This window comes from Pinus tabuliformis, chromosome J (assembly GCF_031772625.1).
Source record: "Pinus tabuliformis cultivar Carrire ecotype Pingquan chromosome J, CPIR1, whole genome shotgun sequence".
Taxonomy (NCBI): Eukaryota; Viridiplantae; Streptophyta; class Pinopsida; order Pinales; family Pinaceae; genus Pinus; species Pinus tabuliformis.
Genome location: NC_142295.1, coordinates 84789116 through 84811618, shown reverse-complemented (window position 1 = coordinate 84811618; position 22503 = coordinate 84789116). Strand labels below are relative to the sequence as shown.

The following is a 22503-nucleotide window of genomic DNA, read 5'->3' as shown; positions in this document are numbered from 1 at the left end:
GGTTTATTTATTTTTTAATGAATTAATTAAATTTATTAAATTTATAATTTTAATTAATTTATATTATTATTTTATTAATTTTAAATTGTAAATTTTAATCTGTACTTTAAAATTAACATTTTCTGCTGGTTTTAAGGACTTATCATATATATGATACTCTGGTGAGGTATTAATTTATTACCTTAATTTATATCTCCTCCTGTAGTAACTAGTTTACATATAGTGCGATACATGCGGGTCCATGCATACGTAGCTATCGTATGGAGGTCTCATATGTATGCTAATACTCGTATTTTATTTATAGGCGGGTCATTACACCCCCGTCAAGCCCAAGGCCTGTGAAGCTCCCCACATTGTGCATTACCAGCTCGGCCATACTCAATCCACCACAGAAAAGAGAGGGTCGACTCGACCCTAGCCACACAGCAAACCCCACCCCTCTTTGTGAAAAATCAGTTACCTGATTCCTACTACAGCAACTGATGTTAATTCTTCTAATTGTTAATTCGATTAAACAATTTACTTGCTGTGTGCTACGGCAAATATCGAATTAAATACACTGCAGCCTACACAAATAAAATTGCGGAAACTAAATACAACACAAGAGAGAAATAATCATCACACACATCTACACAGTTATTTTTGGACAAATGTCCCCGGAAAAACCCAGTGTGGGAAAACCGGTGCAGCAGCTGAGGGTTTGTATTATTAAGCAGTAGTAAATCTGAGTACAATTCGTTGGATGCCCAACTGGCTATCTAATACAAAGAGAAACTAGGCAAAAATAAAAGTGAGATGATCTCACCCTGTCACTAGAAGAACCGGCACTGATTTGCATTGGAGATGAGCCTTTGCGTTGCCTCTGCGTAGTTCTACGTCACTCCCACGCAATCATTGTGTCACTGCAGCTGGGACTGCGGTGCACCTCCTTCTGATCCTCTGTTGGCTGGAAACTTCAGCTGTCAAGCCTTCCAGTTTCACACCTAGGCTTCTGGCTCTGGAACTCAACTTCCTCAGCAGAATTTCGATCTCCCTATGAAGCTCTACACTACCACAACCTAGTACTGCGTGGCCCTGAGTCAGCTTCTCTAGACGTCTCTCTGCCCTCTCTGCCTTGTACTCTCCGGTCCAAGAAAACTTCCCTCCAGATACTATCCCTGCCCCTCACTACAAGAAATCACTTCGAATCTCTCTCTGGCAACTGCTACGTTGCTCTCTTCAGAAATTCGATCTTTGATCTCTTACTCTGATTTGTTTTCCAAATGCCCCTCAAGCCTCCTCTTATAATCCTCCAGTTGAGAACCAACGGCCTAGATTAGATTCTAATCAATGGCTCAGATCATTTTGGCTTGATCCTCGTCTTCTTCTAGAAGTTTCACCCACAGTTTGATTAATACTCTTTAATTATTTTAATTTCCTAAGTTTAGACTTAGGCACCCATTAAAAATAATTAATTATTTTAATAAAACTGTCTCTGGGTGGAATTTCCCAAAACGATTTCTGGGTATTGTGGAATACATGTGTCCAAGCCTCCCTGCAAATTTTGAGGCTTAGAGCACATCTGATGCTACCAAAAATCAACACTCTCAGCCGAGTTCACTAGACCTTACAGACCCATCAATTCAAGTTATTTTCACGTTGATGTGGATTGGTGACAATGGGTGGCTTGCCTAGTAGTTTCCTCAGGGTCTCCCCTTGGTGAGCTTGGGACTTTTTTCTAGGGAGAATCTGAGTGATAACACAATGAAGGATCACAAAAACAGATTCAGAAAAACAAGAAAGAAAAGGCTTCCCTAATGTACAAGGCAAGAAATTGTGATTAGAGTATCTAAAGAATATCAATAAAGATCTACATGAATCCCTATAGCAAAATTACGCTTTGTCAAGTGCTAGACCCCATCATATTTGAGATTTATTGACTACAGCTCAAAAATAGACAACCTTTTTTACATGTTTTCATGTAATGCTCTAGTTTAGTCAGTTTCTCTATCTTGTCTTCTCTTTTCTTATATTGTTTTACACTTAGATTATAATTTTCTCCAGTGATGCATTGAGTACAACCTCATTTGTTGTACCTTAAATGTTAATTTGTCTTTCAGTCCCATTGATCACTTTAGCCACCTATGGACATAAAGAAGTTTTTCAGTTTCAATTTGTTTTTACCATTTATTGAGTACATCCTAGGTACTCTAGCTGGAATTTTATCTATAGTGCAAAAAATTATGTAAATGTGTTAACATATTTAGAACGGTTATTTTGTGAAGCAGCATTTAAAGTACTGCACATCTACAAGAGACCATTTTGTCATAATTACCTTTGACTTAGCGATAACGGAAGTTAGAACCCGTTGGCAGAATGAAATATTAAACAGCAGCGAAATGGATCAAAGTAGCTGGGTTTACCTTAACGGATGTAACCCTAGTAGCACAAAGAAAATTTGGCAGAAAATGTAACTCAGCGATACCATTTGGTGCAATGAATAGAAAGAGAATCCACAATGACCTTTTCAACACTTGATAGGCTAAGAATGCCTTCCGCTGAGTCTAGTGCAAAAGCACTTTAAATTGTTAAAACTTAAATTACACACCAAATTACTTAACCCTTGAATTTCACACGACCTACTGAATTGTGTGAGTCTTCATGTCACACATCTGCAGGTGTTTCAGACTTATTAAAACAATATGTTTTAGCAGCATTTTCAGAAATACTGAATAAATAACAATCCAACTACTCGAGTGATGGCCATAGTACCATCAAATTCTATTGCAACTCTACAAAGACTTTAGAGAAAAATCTAACTAGATAAATCAAGATAGCAATGCCTAGAAGTAATAAACACAGTTTATTAAATTTACCACTTTGAGATAACCACAAAAGAAGGATAATATAAATAATCATCATTAAAATTAATGGCAGAGACATTTATCTTAATTTGGCATGCTTTGAAACAGATCAAAAGGAGGGTACCTTCAGTAGAAAATGGAGACAATCCTGTGATTTTTCTGAAACTTTGTATCTTTTCTGAAGCTCCTGAACATATGTTCCTGCAAAACAATCTAGAAAGTCTTAAAAGATTACATCCTTTGATTTAAGCAGATTTGTATGAAGCCATTTATCTGATATCACACCCATTTTTCTCTACATTAAATACGTATATCTCCTTGTGGCTGGCTGGAATGTTCTGTGGAAATAGGTCCAATACTTGTTAACATTCTGCTGGTTAATTAGTAACTACAGTCCATCGCATGATTTTCTCGAAGCACTTATGCAGATTACACAAAACATTCATCTCATATTCATCCTTATGAACATAATTTCTTGACTAGAAATGATTTAAAGTTTTACATTGGAAACAATGTCACAAGGCACATAAGCTAGAAGCTAACAAGATTTGAATAGCTTTTAATATTTATAGTTAGTTACCTTATTATAATGGTCATGACATTGTATTGATGTTCCGTTTAGTACTTTGGCATTGGGCATTTAATAGAGTTGAGTGACTTAATAAAGTCACATGTCATGGATACTATTAAGCTATAATTAGGTTAAGCCATCTCTTAATTATAAGATGGTTGTAGAGGGCTTGATATATGGGACATTGTCTCCCTCACCTTTATTTATTGACATTCATCATAATGAATAATGTCAAGTACAATCTCTCTCTTCTCTCTGCATAGTTCAATTATTGTCTGTGCATTGTCTAGCGTGGTCTTAGAGCTTCAGCATGCATCCATGCAACACTGAAAATTGAACAAGAGACAGAAACTCTGTGAGCACAGAACACAAAACGAGGCCAAAGGAGGTTCCCGATTGACACATGTTAACAGGAAAGAATAACAAGGAAGCAGAGGAACACAAAAATGAAAGCGCCCACAGGGAGATAAGTTAATGTGTTTTATTTTACTCTATAATTTCCCAAGGTTTGAGAACTTCAGAAATAAAATAATTAATATAGCAATTAAAAACTCATAGGAGAAAATAACTTGCGAGGTGGAATAAGGGCTTGTAATGTAAGATGGAAAGTGGTAAGTATGGAATAGGGATAGATGGAACACGCTATCTCAATCAAGGCCTCCTGAGTAGTGCCCCTCCTATACCCTTTGGGCCATTAGGGGACGTCCCACTAGACTAGGATCGAAGATTAACCCCCATTTAAGGTGAGGGAACAAGATCATGGTCAAAACCCCTCCTTCTTCCAGGTCACCCCATAATCCATATCAAAAGCCCCAAATACATGTGAAAATTTATGAATCTACACATCAGAAATCCTACTGCAATCACTGGTTTATCATCTCCTACTTGTTATTACATTCAACAAGTTATTTAATTTATAAACAGTGATGAAAAACACTACTACAGACTACACTGACATACAGATCATAAACTGAAACAAATATGAGACAAACACACAAGGGACACCGTTATTTTTGGACAACATGTCCCCAGAAAAACCCAATGCGGGAAAACCAGTGCAGCAGTTCTGAGGGTTTTCTATTATTAAGCAGTAGTTCTGAATACAACTCTGGATGCCCTCTCGCAATCCAGTTATAGAGATAAAATATACTGGCAGAAACCTAAGTGAGATTACCTCACTTCACCCAGCAAAATCCCTCCGATCCAGCAACTAAACTGACTATCCCTGGCTACAACTGCGTTGCCCCTTCGTAGTAGCTGCGTGGGCCTGCGTGGAGCACTCTGAGACTCTATGTCAGCTCTGAGTTGGCCTCACTGCCTCCTGGAGCTTTGACGTCAGCCTTCTCGGCTGATCCTGCTGCTCCCCGGCTGATTTCGGACTTCTACAGGAGGTCACTAATCCTCTGCGCTGGCACTGCATCAAGCACTGCGTGGGCCCTCCTGGCCCAGCGTCAATCCTCCTTGGTCTGCGTTGCCTCCTTTGGTGTGTCTCTACCTCTCTTTGCTGAGTATTTGAGGTTCCGAAGAAGATCCTCCACCCCAACTATCCCTGCCCCTTTGCTGCAACTCAGATCACCTGTTTGATTTTCTCAGCAAACCTTGCCCCAGAAAAATTGAACTGACTGATCAATATGGTGTATCTCCAACTGACCCTCAAGCCTCCTCTTATACTTTTCCTGTTGATGAATCAACAGCCGAGATTAAGTCCCTAATCAACGGCTAAGATTAAAACAGACTTGATCCTCGTCTCTTAGAAGCTTCTCACCCATATTTTTATTAATACCCATTAATATTTTTATTTTCCTAAGTTTAGACTTAGGAACCCCATTAAAAATATTAATTATTTTAATAACTCACAATCCAGGTGGAATTTCTCCAAACAATTTATGGGTCTTGGAGATCTCATGTATTCTAGCCCCTCCACAAAATTTCGGAGCTAGAGCACATCCGATGCTACCCAAAATCAACAATACAAACAAGCACAAGCCCCCGATTGCAAAAAGAATAAAGTACCTTTCGATCAGAAGCCAACCTTCATCCATGTGCTCTTGCTGGATGGGTGAGAAAGTATATGACTAATGTAGGTGGCGGAGATAAATGGCACGTCATCAGGTAGTGGTGCCTGTCAGGGGCTATATGGCTGGCTGGATGAATGTGAATAATGGGAGAAAATTTCTCCTATAAGATCACTCCCTTTGGTGGGTAACAAGACACATGCCCTGCTCTTAATCCGGTTGCTAATATGCCCATTCATATACGTATTCCAACAACAATATCAGAATGCATGGCAGATTTAATTGAAAGACGACACATCATTCCAGCGATTCTTCTATCCCAAAACTATCAAATTGATAGCCATTATGAATGACAAATGCCTTTTTGGGAATGCATATCACTCCATGTGGGAGCATTCACAGCTTTTGAGAGTATGGCTTTATTGACAGTTAATTAAAATAGCAGTCCATCAATGATATCTCAGGCTATAGTAGAGGGCAAAATGCTGGAGATGAACCATTATAATTTAATTCAAGGGAAATTACTGCCATCTAGTGAGCTAACAGAGAGAAGGAACGTTGTGGCTAGTGCTACCAATTAATGGTTCCAGTTACTCAAGGATCTAACAATTGAACAAAGACCAATGAATACATAAGCCTAAGTTCACAGTAATGTCATGTAAACTAATCAACCAGCAGCCATCCAGGAGATTTGCAACACTATAGCTATCATTTAAACCAATGAACCAAGCTAGTAATTTAATTGCAGATCCGGAATAGTTCTTGTGGTTTACAGAGAATGCAAGAGTGGGTTAAAACCAGAGTTAAAACAAGCATACAGAAAATGAAATTCACACAGCCATAAACACACAGATTTTTACAATGGAAACCCAGACGAGGAAACCAGCATTTGATTGGGGTTTTATTATGCTCAGGAAATAGCTACAAAGGTGAACTACAAAGATTTAGTGTAATTTGACTCAATGGCAAATTCCAGATTGCTTTGGCCCAGGGACAGCTGTCGACCTTCGAACATGCTTCTCTTTCCAAGTCCTTCATTCACTGCTACTGCCCTGATTAAATTAATTTACTCTCCAGCTCTGTTCTTCTTTCAATCCCCTTCTTCTCCGCAATCTTCAATTTTTATGGACTATCTTGGAAGGCCAACCATCACAATGGTTCATTTGATCTTCCAAGTGAAAAGGATTTTGGACTATTCACTCAGCTTTGCAAAATCAACTTTCATTATTATAAAGTTATGAAAAACAGAGATTATTTAGAGGATCCATTTATGATCATATCTCCCCATTTGCAAGCTTTTGGTCCCCAAAAGCTACAACTTCTTTCAATCTTCTTCTTCTCTACATTTGTGTGCCTACTTCCTCTATTACCATTAAGCAATCTATGGCGAATCTCCAAGAAAGGGTGCCTCCATTGCCAGATGGAAGGTAAGAGTTGCATAGGGGATTCCTTTGGCATGAGCTTGCTGTTCATCTCATGGCTAGAGATGACATTTTCTGCTGCAATAGATCGTAGGGCAAACATTTCTCCTTGGGCTGCAGGTGCAAGTACTTCCTCTTTCACCTTGACCTTCAAGGTTCACTCACCAAGCTTTCTTCTTAGTTGTCCTGTTCTTGAGATGGAGTTCAAGGTAAAGCCAACAACATTTGGCCTTCCAATGACCAACCAATTGCAATTTTGGCAATAGTTCCTGCATGGGCTAATTGACCTTCTAGAGTGCCAACAATCGTTAGCCTTGTGATCGTTCTTCTTGCAGCAAAAACAAACCAAAGATGTAACACACCTTTTGGTTTCTAATGATACTTGCCAACTTAGACACTCGGTCACTCGAGTGTTGGAGCAGATTTGGGTAGTGGAATCATTTGTGTTACTGGATCCACAGGGTCTTGATGCTAGATCAACAGATCCGCATTTTGTATATAGATACGGATACAGATCCACCCAGATCTGCTTAGGATCTGCCACGTAAATGAATCCTTCAAATCTGCAAATGAATCCCATGCTACTGAAATGGATGTCATGCCAACTAGCCCTCACACATCAAATCTCAAGCAAATACCATTAGAGTTTTTAGTTCATTTTTTATGTTTTTAAAGATATTTACCGCCTATACAAAAACCTGAAAAGCAAATATTCTATTTAGATTTTTAGGTAGATTACTTATTAATAATATGTAGGCTATATAGTTGTATAAATTATTAATTACCTATAGGTTGTATAGCACATGATAATGCTAACATGAAAGTATAACACATCGAAATTCTAATTTTCAGTTTTTGATAATGCTAACAAAGAAAGCTTTGAGACAATACATATATAATATAATATAGTGTACAAAGGATTGTTGTGTCATTAATAATTTAATTAGATCAATCCCATCCAACTCTAGGTGACGAGTCCTCTTAAAACAGTATGATACATAACTACAGCATGTTCACAAACAGTGTACAATATTCATTTACCATTCTAACTAGATGGGAATTTTTAGATTTTAAAGCAAACTTCAAGGAAGATTACAAGTTGACCATGAGCATGTAGACCCATTTTTTGACATGTAGTTAGACCTACTCTACATTATCATATCAATAGAGTGATTACTGATCAGATACTCAATTTTGTATTACAGTTATCCTTTTTGTATAAAGCATCATGATTTCAGTCCTCGGATTTATAAATTATCTAATGATATCAACTCTAATGTTGTGATTCATGAATGGTTTTGATTTTTAACTTTGAATATGTATTTTAAAATTTTAAAATAAATAAATAGATAAATTATTATTATCTTTTTTGTATGTGGCATTTCACCCCATAACCAGATCCTGGCTTTTCAAAAATCTGGTGGATCTGTATCCAGATCTGTATCTGTTTATGTTTCCTAATAACTTGGGGAACCATCCCTTTACTGTGTTCTTCTAAGCCTCCACAATTACATTTGAATGGCCTACTGCCCATTACCTTTCCATCTGCCATTTCCTCGAAGGGAATGGCTTATTTTCCTGTTTCTCTTGCCTTGACAAAGGTGCTTTGATGAACTTGTGTTGGCTTCTTGCCCACCAAGTTCAAGGCCTCCATACTTGCCTCCACTGAGTTAGAATGGGAATCACAATCCCTTGGCCTTTCTTGCTTAGCCTTTGGCCCTTGTATCCCAGCTAATGCCTCTCATGCGATGTTAGAAATCATTAAAGGGCTCTTGAAGAAGGATTTTGGAATGTGAGTTTACATTGCTTGACTATGTCATGGTGTTGTCTTTCCCAATGGCAACAGAAGGGGCTTGCTTGGTCTCTTGGACAGCTACTGGTAGCTTCTTCGATGCCTCTTTCTTCGCTACCAAATCTCTGTCAGCAGAGCAGTGATTTTGGTGAACCTCTCCTCTTGCCAATTACCAACTAAATGAATTTCTCCCCCAATTGCAAGAGCTGCAATCTCTAATTGTCTAACTCTGTCCCTGTGGTGGTGAAGGAATCCTGGTGTCTGGCAAGTTCTTTGTCCAACTCATCTTCTTTTTGCATTTGTGATCATTTGTTGGACACTAATAAAATTATCTTATCTTGATATCAACTTTCCACTTGGACCTACCAATTGAAAGGGGAGTCTGAATGTGGGGTGTCATTCGAATTATCTAAGAGCCAAACAATCAGAAGTCTAAATTACCTTGAAAACTATCCTTCAGTTGGGAAAATTGGGAGAAATACCATTGAGCAAATTACCCTAAGCATATTATAGACGAATCATGGAAATCTACTGCCATAAATGAGGTAAGAATTATGTATGTGGATGAGAATAAATTTAGCTACAACCGACTATCCTTGGAACCCCAGTAGTGAGATTTCTTGGCCAGCTTGTGCTAGATCCCTGGAGGGAAGTGGGATAGCCTAAGCGATTGCTACGCAGGGAAGCGGATCCCGATCCTTCAGTTGTGTAGACTGATAAGGAAGAGGGTTGCGGATTGAGATCGATATAGATGTAATTATTGACTGTAAACCTAGAAATTGTTAATGTTTGTAGCATTGGAAATTCATCTACAAGGCCAAGTGTTTAGCATGCAAGAGAGAGTCCTCTTTAGGTGCTTGTTTGAGAGGAGCAAATATTATGATTTATTTCCTAAGTTTTACCTAGAAAAAGCACATGAATTAATTTAATGATTAATGTTGGCTATTAGGCTAAAGTTTCTAAGGATGAATTATTTAATTATTTATGTGACTTGGATCTAATCTCCACCATAGATCTAAGTGGATTGGGATTTAATCTTAGCCCTCTATCGCTTTGGCGATTATGGATTTGGCTCAATGAGAAATTATAAAAGAAGCCTAAGGGGGAGGATGAAGACACAACAGTGAGACATTGAGCAAGAGACTTGCATGACTGATATTGTAGGCTCGTTGAAGACTGAAGAGAAAGAGAAAGACTCTTGGATTCCACAGAGAAAAGTGATGAACTATGGTTGTCATTGATGTCAACCCAAGCAGCATCCATTGGAGCCCCACCTTTAAGGGCAAAAAGGACAAGGAAATCTAAGGTCCTTTTGGTCAATATCACCTTCATTGGATTCTCCTCGTCATGCCAATTCCAACAGTATGTGACATGCCACGACAACCCTCATGGTTTGAGAAATATGCATGTTCAAAGATAAAGCCCCGCCTTGTGGTCAAAATTTCCAAGCATGTTGATGATGTGGCAGCATATTATTAATCAAGTCTATGGCACATATCATGAGAATGAAGAGCTTTCATTAAAAAAAATATCTATGAAGGAGGACAAAGTAATGTTTTATTTAATTTCAAAATTTAAATTACATGGTCCCAAAAGGATGGGAATAATTCGCTCCAACCCAAAATTCAAATTCTATTTGAAATTTTGGGCCTCCCTCCTAAAACATTCTAGTTGGTTGCCTCTTATGAACTCCTCAATCTATATAAACGTACTCTTGTTCTTTCCACAGGTCAAGCAAGCAATCCACCCATCTCTCTGAAATTATCTTCGGCCCTAAGGAACAGTGACACATCTGAAGAGAGGCTCGATTACTCTTGAAATCGTGATTGTATTGTGAACAGAATTCAAGATTACAATATTGAAGGGGCTGATTGGTATTTGTTGGTTTTCAATTATGTGTTTAAAATTCTCTAATATGCTCTGCGGCCAAGACATGTTGATGTGTATTTTCAGTACCTCGGCATCCCTTTTGAAGATTGAATGAGAAACTTGAAGTTCTGTTGCAAACTCAAACAACAGAGCCTGTGGAAGAATTGGCTGAGCACTCAAGCTTTTAATTATTTGTGCAGGTTCTATATATTTTCCAAGACCACCGAAGATACAAGAGAAATTTGAACATGATTTGCACAGAACCTGCAGCCCTCTGTATTCATAATTGCCTATGATATAGACATAATTTTGTGGTCATATTCTGAACCCCTCGACCTATGGATGAGCTGAAATTTCAAGCGTTGTTACAGTACGTGGAATTGTCTCCTGTTGTACAGACATACACTTGTGGTCTCATTCTTGAACCCTTTGGCCTGTGGATATGTTGACTCTTCAAGTGATGTTACAGTGTGTGACATCTATGGTGAACATAAACATACGGCCTCATCTCTAAAACTTTTGGTCTGTGGATATATTCAAGTGTTGTTACAATGCGAGACTTCTACATGTGGATGTATTGAAATTTCAAGTACCATTACAATGCATAGAATTGTTGCAATGCTTGTAAACATTCAGTCTCATTTTTAAAACTTTCGACCTGTGACTTGTTGAATCTTCAAGTGTTGTTACTATGGTTTTTACCTCGTTTTGAATTGGCTTGAAGTTTGGTTACTTGATGACATTTATACCTACGATCACAAACTAAGGATATCAGCATGTATAAAAGACAGAGGTATATATAACATAGTATGTCACAAGGGGTTTATGAGCAGTAAGATTGACTAGAGTATTGAAGGAAATCATCTACAGGCAGAGAGGCATCAGTATATATTTGGTAGCAGTAAATAAGTTGAAGGAATTGTCATCACATCCTTCCAATTATCAAAGGAGTTTGACTTATCGATAGTGTCCTAGTCCTGCAGTTAGACCCTTTCTATTTTGAGACTTGTATTGGCCTGGCAATCTTATCATTGTTATTTGCCACAGTAAGAATCAGAAGCAGCTGGTCAATAGTAAGGGTTTCATCATCGTGGACTTTTTGCAGCAGTAAGAAGTAGATTAGTTTTGAAACTGAATTGTAACTTGCATTTAAGTTTGAAAGGGTGTCTGATTGTTCATCTGAAGAAGTACTGCAGTAAGGATCTCATTGTTAGCAGTCCCATTATCATCTTACAACAGTCAACAGTTTGAAGCAATAAGGTTTTTATCATTATTTTGCTTTCACATTCTCCAGCGGTTGTTAAGGAAAGTCTGGATGGATAGCAGTAAAGTTTTTTGTTGAGTTTACATCATTCTACAGTTTAATACTAAGGGTTTTATTGTTGAAAGGGCATTCATTGCACATTAGCAGTAAAGTTTTGTTGCAAATCATTGTAAGTGGGTCATTATCCCTGGTACGGGAGCCCACAACAGTTGGTCTGTTTATTATCATTTCAAGGTGGCTAGGTGGTGCTAAGCAGGTCGTTGAAGACTTGAAGTCACCTTCAGGTTATAGCCAGAAAACACTTCAGGGTGGCAGGGTGGTGCTAGGGCAAGTTATAACTTGCAGGGCGTTGAAGCATCCTTCCAGTAGGTGCTAAAAAACAAGGTGTAGGAGCATCCTTTCAGGAGTTGGAGCTGCCTGATAAAACTAGAATGCTTTTCTAGAGTACTAGGGAGTTGGGGCTTCCCTTTTCAGTTGGAGTTGAAGCATTGATGTACTCATAAAATTATTAGAGAAGTGTTTGGTGGTTTTTCTCCCAGAAGGGTTTCCACCTAAAATTTTGGCAACTACTATCTTTGATTCTATGAACTATTGATTTATGGTTTTAATCTAATGTTGAAGATAATTAATGCTTTGAAAAGGAAAAATTGACTAATTGTAAGTGAAATGATTGATTCACCCCCCAGTGTTTCCAACAAAAAGCGAAGTTCTCTGTCTTATTTTAATTCTAATGTTAGCACAAAACTTTGACCTACATATGTAAGAAGAGAATAGAGCACGAATCATATTGATTATATTTTTGTCCTCAAGACAAGAGACACATGCATTGTAGCACAATATCCATGCAATATAATAGATTTATAAGATTGTAAATCTCTGAGATCATGCTCTAAATGAACTTGGTAGTCATTAATTGCAAGAGGACTTGAAATGGACTTACAATCTAGATCTATGCCTAGTTCATGAGATACGATAACAAGAGATTATACATACCTCTTCAAACTCACTTGTTCTTCATTTTTGCCTTCGAGTATGGTACCATATTATAACTTCCTTGGGTTGCTTCAAAGAGTTATGCTTATAGCAAATTCGGACTTCTCATTCAATTATATTCATAAGAATCCCTTTCAATTCTTGTCCATAAGAGTTCTGCAACTAGGTCTCCAAGAGGTTTGAACATCGACCTTCGAGTTATCCACAAAGAGTAGCTTCAATCCTTCAACCATATTTCTCTTCAGAGATACAAACTTTGAACTTTAGATTTGTTTAGAAAGGAGGAGACTTGTGCTTGAACAATATTGAGATGCAACAATGCTACTTCAGACCTTCGATTTACCACACGTACTTCGCTTTACAAGGATCATAATCATGTAGACTTAGCTTTGATTCCAGGGGTGACACAATCATGTCACTAAGAGATGATGTAACTCGAAGCTTCTTTCAAATTGAACATTGTAGGCTTAGCTTGATCACCACAGGGAACTTGGATCACACTTCATATATATAACTTGCATGTCATCGCAGTTGCACAGTCGGATCATCATACACCAATACAAAACTTAGATTACTAAAACTGATGCCACAAAGATGAGTTTGTTAGAGAAGCATACATGTCGCAGTGATCCAAAATGGATTTTGGATAGACTCCTAAGTCTAAGTGTTCCTCACAGAGGAAAATGGAAGTCCAAGGATGTTCCTGGAAATAGCCCCATTGTAGAGATCTTTTCCTTCTGAATCTACTGCAACTTGAATGGGCTAAAATGGACTTTGGAGGTAGAATTTATCGCTGAAAGAAATTGCCCTTTGTTCTTTGGAAAAAGAGGCAAAATCTTCAAAAATGGCAAAAAAACCCTTATAAAGGGAAATCGCATCGGAGATGGGTCGAGAGGAGGACTTAACGCGGAGGCGGAAGGAACCTCCGACTTATCGCATCAGAGGTAAGCCTTCGCCCGATGACGGGACCTCGAGCCAATGCGACATGTGACTATGATGATCGACAGATCGGCGTCGGCGATGCCACGAGGTAAGGGAAGGACCCCCGAGGCTGTGCAACATGCAATTGCAATATATCGCATCGCATCATTGCATCGCAGCGATATAAAGGGGCGATAACATGCGACTTGCGATCACCGGACCCGACAGATTTTATAAGCGCAGTTTATAAATTTTGAGTTCCAATAAAAGGGTATTTGTCGGGTTTTCTGTGTATTAGCGGATTTCGATAGAAAAGCCGAAATACAAAGGAAAATGCCCCGAAGCGATAAAGCCGGACCCGAAAGGAATTTTAGAAGCGGCCCTATATTATTTGAGTTCCGTAAGCGGGATTTCGAGCAGGCCTTAGGCGGTAAGTGGTATTGGGCTGGCTCCACCCGATCCCATACAATGGCCGATGCGTGGCTGGCGGAGGAGAGAGAGAAACCACCTTTTCGGGCAGGTAACCTCCGTACTCCTAAGCCACCCGAAAATGAATATCAACCGTTGGATCGGAGATCACACAGATCAACGGTGGGGCTTGCAATAGCAACCGAAGGCGGACCCGATATGATTATAGGGCGGATGCAATAATATTTGAAGTCCGATAGAAAGCATTTTGACGGGTTTTTCAGTGTTTTCCCGTGTATTCGAGGTTTTGCCCAATCCACCTATGCGATGCGATATGTTGCCTAATGGCGGACCGGATAAGGTTGTTAGTGTTAGGATATTCCGACACATAGGATATAGTTAAGTTCAACTTGGTCTAGTATAGAGTTAGGTAAAGTGTGTTTCTTTACCGTTGTACATTTTGTAACTTACAATCCGACGGTCACGATATGTAGTGATCTGACGGTTCACTCTCACCTCGGTATTACCGACACTTGATCCGTGGCTTGACACCCGATTGGTCCATGAGTTCTATTTAAAGCGCATGGAGGGTCATTGTTCGGGTAATCCATGCATGAGAGAAGCTTATGTAAATTTTCATTCTTTGATTAATAAATTGCCTGTAGTACCCACGTTGGGACAGGCCGTGGACTGTTTCCCTCCTTGCACTCTGAGGGTTTTAACCACGTCAAAAATACTGGTGTATTGATTTGAGATCTGGTTGTGAGCGGTGTCCTTTTGGTATTCTTTCTGTGGAACTTACCCTGTAAATTCCTACATGGTATCGGAGCTATTTGAGGGCCGCGTCCGTTGGTGATCCAAATCTGAAGCCGGTAGAACTGCATGCGGCTGTCGTTTCCTAGATCTGCTGTTTCTGACTGCTTTCGGGCCGAGAGGACTGCTCTGTTGCGTTCGGAGCATCTGTTCCAGTGAGGAACCCCTTTCGTTTCACGCGAAAAGGTTTCCGGTAGCCCTAGCTGCGTCATTTTTCAGATCGGGAGGTATACAGTGTTTCTTTTGCAGTTTACTGTTATTTTCTCTCTGCTTATTTCGGTCTCAGTTTATTTAGCCTTTTTTTTAACCGGATCTATACCTTTCATTTCTGCGTATGCTCTTTGCCCTGCGACTCTGTGCGATCTGGGCAAATCAGAAACAGAAAGGAAGGATTTTTCTCATGCGTATGCTCTTTTCCCTGCACCTTAGTGTGATCTCGGAAAATCAGAAACATTGAGAAAAATATTTAGTTTTTCGGCTAAAGCTAACTTTGAGATTTTTTTAAAAAATTTCTAGTTTTTTGGCTAAAGCTAACTTCGAGCCGCAAGGTTCGTTTTTCTTTGCATATTCGTGTTGGGTTTTGTGTTTTGTGTTTTGTAGGGAAAAAGAGCTTTCTCAAGGCAAGCACGCAAACCAAGGCCCCCCCCCCTCTCTCTCTCTCTCTCTCTCTCTCTCTCAAATTTTTTGTATAGATCAATTGGTTCAAAGCTATTTTAAGAGAGTAGAGGTCTTGGGTTCAAGTCTCCATTTTGTGGGGGCGGATTTTTTCATTCCCGCACATTCGCGCACTTTGCCGGCAACGTCAACAATTTTTTTTTCAAAAAGCCATAACTTCTTCATCCGAAAGCCTTTTTCAGAGCCGTTTTTTTTAAAACCGCCTATTTTTTCGAGATCTATCCATTGGAACACTTACTTTCAGCATCTTCAGCTTCAGTTTTTTTTTAAAATGGAAAGTCCATGCCAAGTCATTCTTGACAGCACTAACTACTTCCAATGGGTAGAATACATGGAAGATTTACTTAGAAGTAAAGGTCTCTTCAGAATAGCCACAAACCAAGAGAAGAAACCAAAAGATGAAGACAAGGCGGCAAAATGGGAAAATAGACAAGATCAAGCACGTGGTTTGATAGGGATGTCTATTTCTCCTGATCTTAGATTCCACATTGCAGGACTTGAGACTCCTCATGAAGCATTAGAAAAACTTGCTAAAGTTTTTGGGATTAAAAATGAAATTAGAGCCCATCAACTTGAAAATGAGCTGCTTACTTTGGATCCTAATAATTTTTCTTGCATTGAAGATTTCTTGTCCAAATTCAAGACCCTTAGATATCTCTTGGAAGGTGTTAAAGTTAAGAAAGAAGATGGTAACCTTATTTATTCCATCCTTACTAAGTTGGGACCAGCCTACTCTGTATTTGTTTCCACTTTCCATTCTACAAGGGAAGCTTTCATTTGTCAAGGACAAGACTACAAGGCCCCTTCCTTTGACTCCTTTTGTGATTCCTTAATAAGAGAACAAGAAAAACTCTTACACCTTGGTCTTCTTAATCTTGGAAACTCTTCCACGAAAGCGTTAGCCGCCCAGCAGCAACCAAATTCAAAGAATCCTAAGAAGTCATATCCTCAAAAGAATGGTCCTAAACCATCTCAGCCTCAAAATGAAAGATCATTTCAGCAAAATGATAAGACCAATAAAAACAAATGGAAGAAGACTGATAGACATTGTAACTTTTGTAATCGAGATGGCCACTTAGAATCTAAATGCTTTAAGAAGATGGAAGCCTTGGAAGCCGCAATGAAGAAACATAACATCCATGTGGAGCCTACTTCAACTTCAACTTCCGGAATGGCACTTTCTGCATGTCATTGTCAATCATCTCAGTCTGGTTATGCATTAAATGTATCTTCTTCTTCTTCTCATTCTCATGAGTGGCTCATTGATTCTGGAGCCTCTTGTCACATGGCCAAAAACCAAGCCATGTTTTCTTCTTTAAATGATTGTAACACCAAAAATATATATATTGGTGATGATAGATCTCTTAATGTTGTAGGGACTGGAACTGTTCATCTAGACAATGGTCAGTTTAATGATGTATTATGTGTTCCAACCTTATCCTGCAACCTTCTATCTGTCTATCAGATAACTCATTCAGGTGAAGGTAAAATTGTTGAATTTTCACCTCATGATGTTGTAATCAAGGATCTAAAAGATCCTAAACAGATTCTAGCTACTGGTCTTGCTGATGATTCCAAAAGGTTGTATAAGTTTCACAACTTTGGGTCATCCAATCTTCCCTCAGTATTTGTTGCTCATAATGATGAAGTGAGCAAACTTTGGCATGAGCGATTTGGTCACTTAAACTATCGCTCCCTTCAGCATCTATGTAAAGAAAATATGGTGACAGGTCTTCCTATGGTATCTTGCAGAGATGGTGTTTGTTCCGGATGTGTACTCGGAAAACATCATCGGGACAGTTTTGACAAACGTGCCTCTTGGCACGCCTCAGCCCCTTTACAGCTTGTGCACAGTGATTTATGTGGTCCTCTTCCTGTTGCTTCATTCTCTGGCTGCAAGTACTTCTTAACTTTCATTGATGATTTCTCCAGACGCACTTGGGTATACTTCTTAAAACTCAAGAGCGAAGTATTTAACACTTTTTTGGCCTTCAAAGCCTTTGTTGAAAAACAATCTGGACATCAAATTCTTAAGCTAAGAACTGATAATGGTGGAGAATATGTTAAAAACACATTCATCAACTTTTGCACCGAAAATGGAATTCAAATGCAACATACTGTTCCATACACTCCACAACAAAATGGTGTAGCTGAAAGGAAAAATCGCACCTTAAAGGAAATGGCTAATTGTATGCTGCAATCTAAAGGACTCAGTCTTAGTTTTTGGGCCGAAGCAATTAATTGTGCAAATTATATAATCAATCGCACTCCTACTAAGGTTCTAGAGAATATCACTCCAGAAGAAGCTTGGAGTTCCATTAAACCAGATGTAAGTCACTTTCGTGTGTTTGGAAGTGAAGCATGGGCCCATATTCCAGATGAAAAGCATAAAGCTTTAGAACCTAAGAGTGAGAAATGTACTTTTGTTGGATATTCTGAAGATGTAAAAGGTTATAGACTTATTCCATTTAAGTCCAAAAATGTTATCATTAGAAGAGATGTAAAATTTGATGAAAATAAATCGGCCTGCGAGCCTAGTCCGGCGGATGTGCCACCTCTTCCTATCTCTTCTACTTTTGAAAACATTTCTTCTTCAGATGATGAAAGCGAGGATGATAATCCTCCCCCACCTTCTCAGGATCCTCAACTTCCAAGATGGGTCCGTGCTACTCGGGATGCAGCAGGTGATCTTGCCGGTGATCCTACAGATCAGCGACGTACACGTTCTCAGTTTGAAAGAGCCTCTTCTTTACTGGCTCAAGCTCCAGTAAATCATGATCCTGACACTTTTGCAGAAGCTTCAGGCCATCCACATTGGGAAGCAGCTATGAATGAAGAATATCATTCATTGATGACAAATGATACATGGGATCTTGTTCCTCTACCAAAGGGACGCAAACTTGTTAGATGTAAATGGGTTTACAGAACCAAGTATGGACCAGATGGGAAAGTTGATAAACATAAAGCTCGTCTCGTTGCTAAGGGCTTTTCACAGGTTGAAGGCATTGACTACACTGAAACCTTCTCCCCTGTTGCCAAAATGAACTCTATCCGCCTTGTTCTTTCCCTTGCTGCCTCTTTAAAATGGGAAGTCCATCAGATGGATGTTAAATCTGCCTTCTTGCATGGGGACTTGCAGGAAGAAATCTATATGGAACAACCCATTGGCTTCATACAAACAGACTCCAGCCTTGTTTGTCGACTTAAGAAATCCCTTTATGGCCTCAAGCAAGCTCCTCGGGCTTGGTATGCCAAAATGGATAGCTTTCTTTTAGAATCTGGCTTTTCTAGGTGTCATTCTGACAATACTGTCTACACCAAGAAAGTGGGCAACTCTCTTATCATCCTTGTTCTTTATGTTGATGATCTTATTCTTACTGGTAGTGATCCCAACCTTATAAACCATGTGAAGTCCAGCCTTAAAAAGAAATTTGAAATGACAGACTTAGGACACTTACACTATTTTCTCGGTCTTCAAGTCTTGCAATCCCAAGAGGGTATTTTCCTTTCCCAGTCCAAGTATGCTTGTGATATTCTTCGTCATTTTCACATGGAAGACTGTAAGCCAGCCCCTTCTCCCTTTCAGTCTGGAGTCAAACTTTCAGTCTCTTGTACTTCTCCTGAAGTTGATGCTACCTTATACCGTCAACTTGTCGGAAAACTCTTGTATTTAACCCATACTCGTCCTGATCTTTCCTTTGTTGTTGGCCTTGTTGCTCGTTTTATGCAAAACCCCCGTGAAAGTCATTGGAAAGCAGCTAAAAGAATACTTCGTTATGTTCGAGGTACAGTACAGTTTGGGATTCATTACAGTGCCAAAGCAGCTCCTCTGTTAGTTGGTTTCACTGATTCTGATTGGGCTGGTGACCCTGATGATCGGAAGTCTACTGCCGGTTATGTCTTCACTCTTTCGTCAGCAGAAGCAGAGTATCGTGGTGCCGTGGAAGCTAGTAAGGAAGCCTTGTGGCTTCGTCAGATCCTATCAGAGTTTGGCTTTGAGCAGCAGCATCCAACCACACTTTGGTGTGATAATCAAAGTGCCATTCAGCTATGCAAAGATCCAGTCCAGCATCAGCGCAGCAAACACATTGAACTACACATGCACTTCATCAGAAAGCTCATTCATGACCATGTTCTTGAAGTGCAATATTGTCCAACAGATGATCAGGTTGCAGACATCTTCACAAAGGCTCTCACAGAGGCGAAGTTCACTAAACTTCGATATATGCTTGGAGTTCAGGAAGTTGTCACTAAGGGGGGATAGGCTCTAGTGCCTCCTTCCTTCTCCTATTGTGTCATATTTGTAAATCCTTCAATCCTATCCCAAGTTGTTCTTAAGGGGGGATGTTAGGATATTCCGACACATAGGATATAGTTAAGTTCAACTTGGTCTAGTATAGAGTTAGGTTAGAGTTAGGTAAAGTGTGTTTCTTTACCGTTGTACATTTTGTAACTTACAATCCGACGGTCACGATATGTAGTGATCCGACGGTTCACTCTCACCTCGTTATTACCGACACTTGATCCGTGGCTTGACACCTGATTGGTCCATGAGTTCTATTTAAAGCGCATGGAGGGTCATTGTTCGGGTAATCCGTGCATGAGAGAAGCTTATGTAAATTTTCATTCTTTGATTAATAAATTGCCTGTAGTACCCACGTTGGGACAGGCTGTGGACTGTTTCCCTCCTTGCACTCTGAGGGTTTTAACCACGTCAAAAATACTGGTGTATTGATTTGAGATCTGGTTGTGAGCGGTGTCCTTTTGGTATTCTTTCTGTGGAACTTACCCTGTAAATTCCTACAGTTAGGAACGATTTGATGGAATTTCACGTCCGGAATTCATGCCCGATAGTGTAGTTCCGAGCCTATTCTCTTTATATTGGAAATTTGGACATTTTCGGGTTTTTGCCTGAAGGAAGGCCCCGATTCCTTTGTAACAGCCCCTGATCATTGTGCCACGCTACAAGCAGGCGTTTTGTGAACAATGATGTGTTATGAAGCACAGAGAGCCACAGAGGCGAAAGGGAATGATTCCTCATGATCACAATTGACAGAGGGATGGTTGTGGAAGTCGGAAAGCCGGAAGAATGCCTCAAAGGAATCAAAGAGCCTAATTGACAAGGCACCAACCAGAGAAAGCTGAAGGCAAGCAGCGCAGAGAGCTGAGAGAGTTTTTGGAGTCACTTGGAGGACAAGTGAACCCAAGAGCTGCAAAAGGGTCACTGGAAGGTTGCCGAGGACCGCTTGGAGGTCAAGCGAATCACAAAGGCACGCAGAGGCCAAGAGAGAGAGCTTAGAGAAGCCAAAGCCAGAGCCGAGAGCCAGAGCGAGAGCCAGGGCCAGAAAGCCTGAGAGCTTCAAAGCTAGGGATAAGATGGTGTCTAAACCCATTGTGTTCTGTGTAAACCAGTGGAGTTGAGCCAAGAGCTTGTAAAAGGACTTATACCATAATCCCAGAGAGCCTAGTCGAGTTGACTAGAGCTCAAGGAGATGTAGCCCAAGAGTTTTGGGTGAACTCCAAATTAAACTTGTTGTCTTATGTGTGATGCTCATTTGCTGCATTGTTTCACTGTTATATGTTTTATATCAGTTTAAGCAAATCAATTTACAGCACATAAACAGTTTTAAAATAAACACCAACATACACCTTATTTTCAAGCACATTATTAATTCTGCATTTGGTTAATCACTAGATCTTGGGAACATTTAAGCTTTGGAAGTGGGAGAGGTTCTTGTAAGCTAGACAAGAAGCTTTTAGGCCCCATTTTCAGATCAGGTGGTATCAGAGCTTGAGATTGATTAACCCCACCTTCAAGAAGGTGATATCAAAGCTGGTTATACCAGAACAAGTGGTATCAGCTCAAAATGCTTGATTGACAGAGCAAAGATTGCTTGTCTGAAAGGTGTTTGGGCAGTCAAGGATTGATTGTCTGATTGATGTATGCTTGTTTGCAGACTGACTATTTTCTGAGTTTGCAGAGGTGAAGGGAAAGCTATTGATAGCTCAGTCCAGGAAGGACAAGAAGGAAGAAGGGCTGAAGGCATTCTTCTATCCCAAAGGACCTCAAGGCAATCCTTGAAGCACAAGAGGTTTGTTGCAAAAGGTTGCTTGAATAAAGCTCTTTGTTATTCTTGTTTGAAGTTCTTTTGTTCATTGGCATAATGACAACTTCTACAAGTGAGTCCTCAAATTCTCCTTTCTTCACAAGATTCTTTGATGAAGACATGAAGCAAGACTTGTTCATCATGATGGATATGGTGAGAGAAATGTATGAGGATGGAAGGAAGAGCAACATACTTAGAGAGCAATTGAATTCCGTGGAGGAAGAGAAGCAATTGCTTTCTGACAAATTGCAGGAAATGGAAAGGCAACTTCATATTGCAAATATGAACCTGAAAAGGATGCATGAGTTGGAGTCACAGCTCTTTGTTGCCAAAGAAGCCTTAGTCAAGTATCAGCTTGAAGAAGAGGTAAACCATTCCAGTTTGTCTTCAAATTCTTCTAAGAATGCTTATATTGGTTCTTTTGAAAAGCATACCAGAGGCATAGGTTCCAAGCTAATGTCCAAGATGGGCTATGAAGGAAAAGGCTTGGGTAAGCATGCACAAGGTATTGTTGAGCCAATAATGGTTGAGGAAAGGCCTAAGTATTTGGGCCTTGGCTATGGACAGTCTTATGGAGAGAGTTCCAAAGCTGCCATGAAGGCCATTGAAACAGTTCCAAGAAGGAGTTTCATTGCAGGTCCTCTACCTCAGAAGTGTGAAGATTGTGTTCAGGAGGAATGCAATGGCTTGAAACATCATTTGCAGGATGCAGGTGTTCAGAAGCACACACTTGGACCAGAGAGTTGTGGAAACTCTGAAAGCCTTGAAGAGATTGATGGTGTTCCAAATGGAGCTACTTCTTCACTCAATT

The 22503-nt window shown here is 39.7% G+C and overlaps 1 protein-coding gene across 2 annotated transcripts in view; it reads right to left on the bottom strand.

Moving 5' to 3' along the window:
* The window catches only part of LOC149225628 (protein ACCUMULATION AND REPLICATION OF CHLOROPLASTS 3, chloroplastic-like), a 514713-nt gene that overhangs the window by 458040 nt on the left and 34170 nt on the right, over window positions 1–22503 (bottom strand). Inside the window, exon 2 of one of the 2 annotated variants that reach the window (XM_089377212.1) lies at window positions 2968–3044. In XM_089377212.1, coding sequence (XP_089233338.1) covers window positions 2968–3044 — 77 coding nt within the window. Of the gene's footprint in view, window positions 1–2967; window positions 3057–22503 lie in introns of both variants that reach the window. The other variant, XM_089377213.1, reaches the window with a different exon arrangement.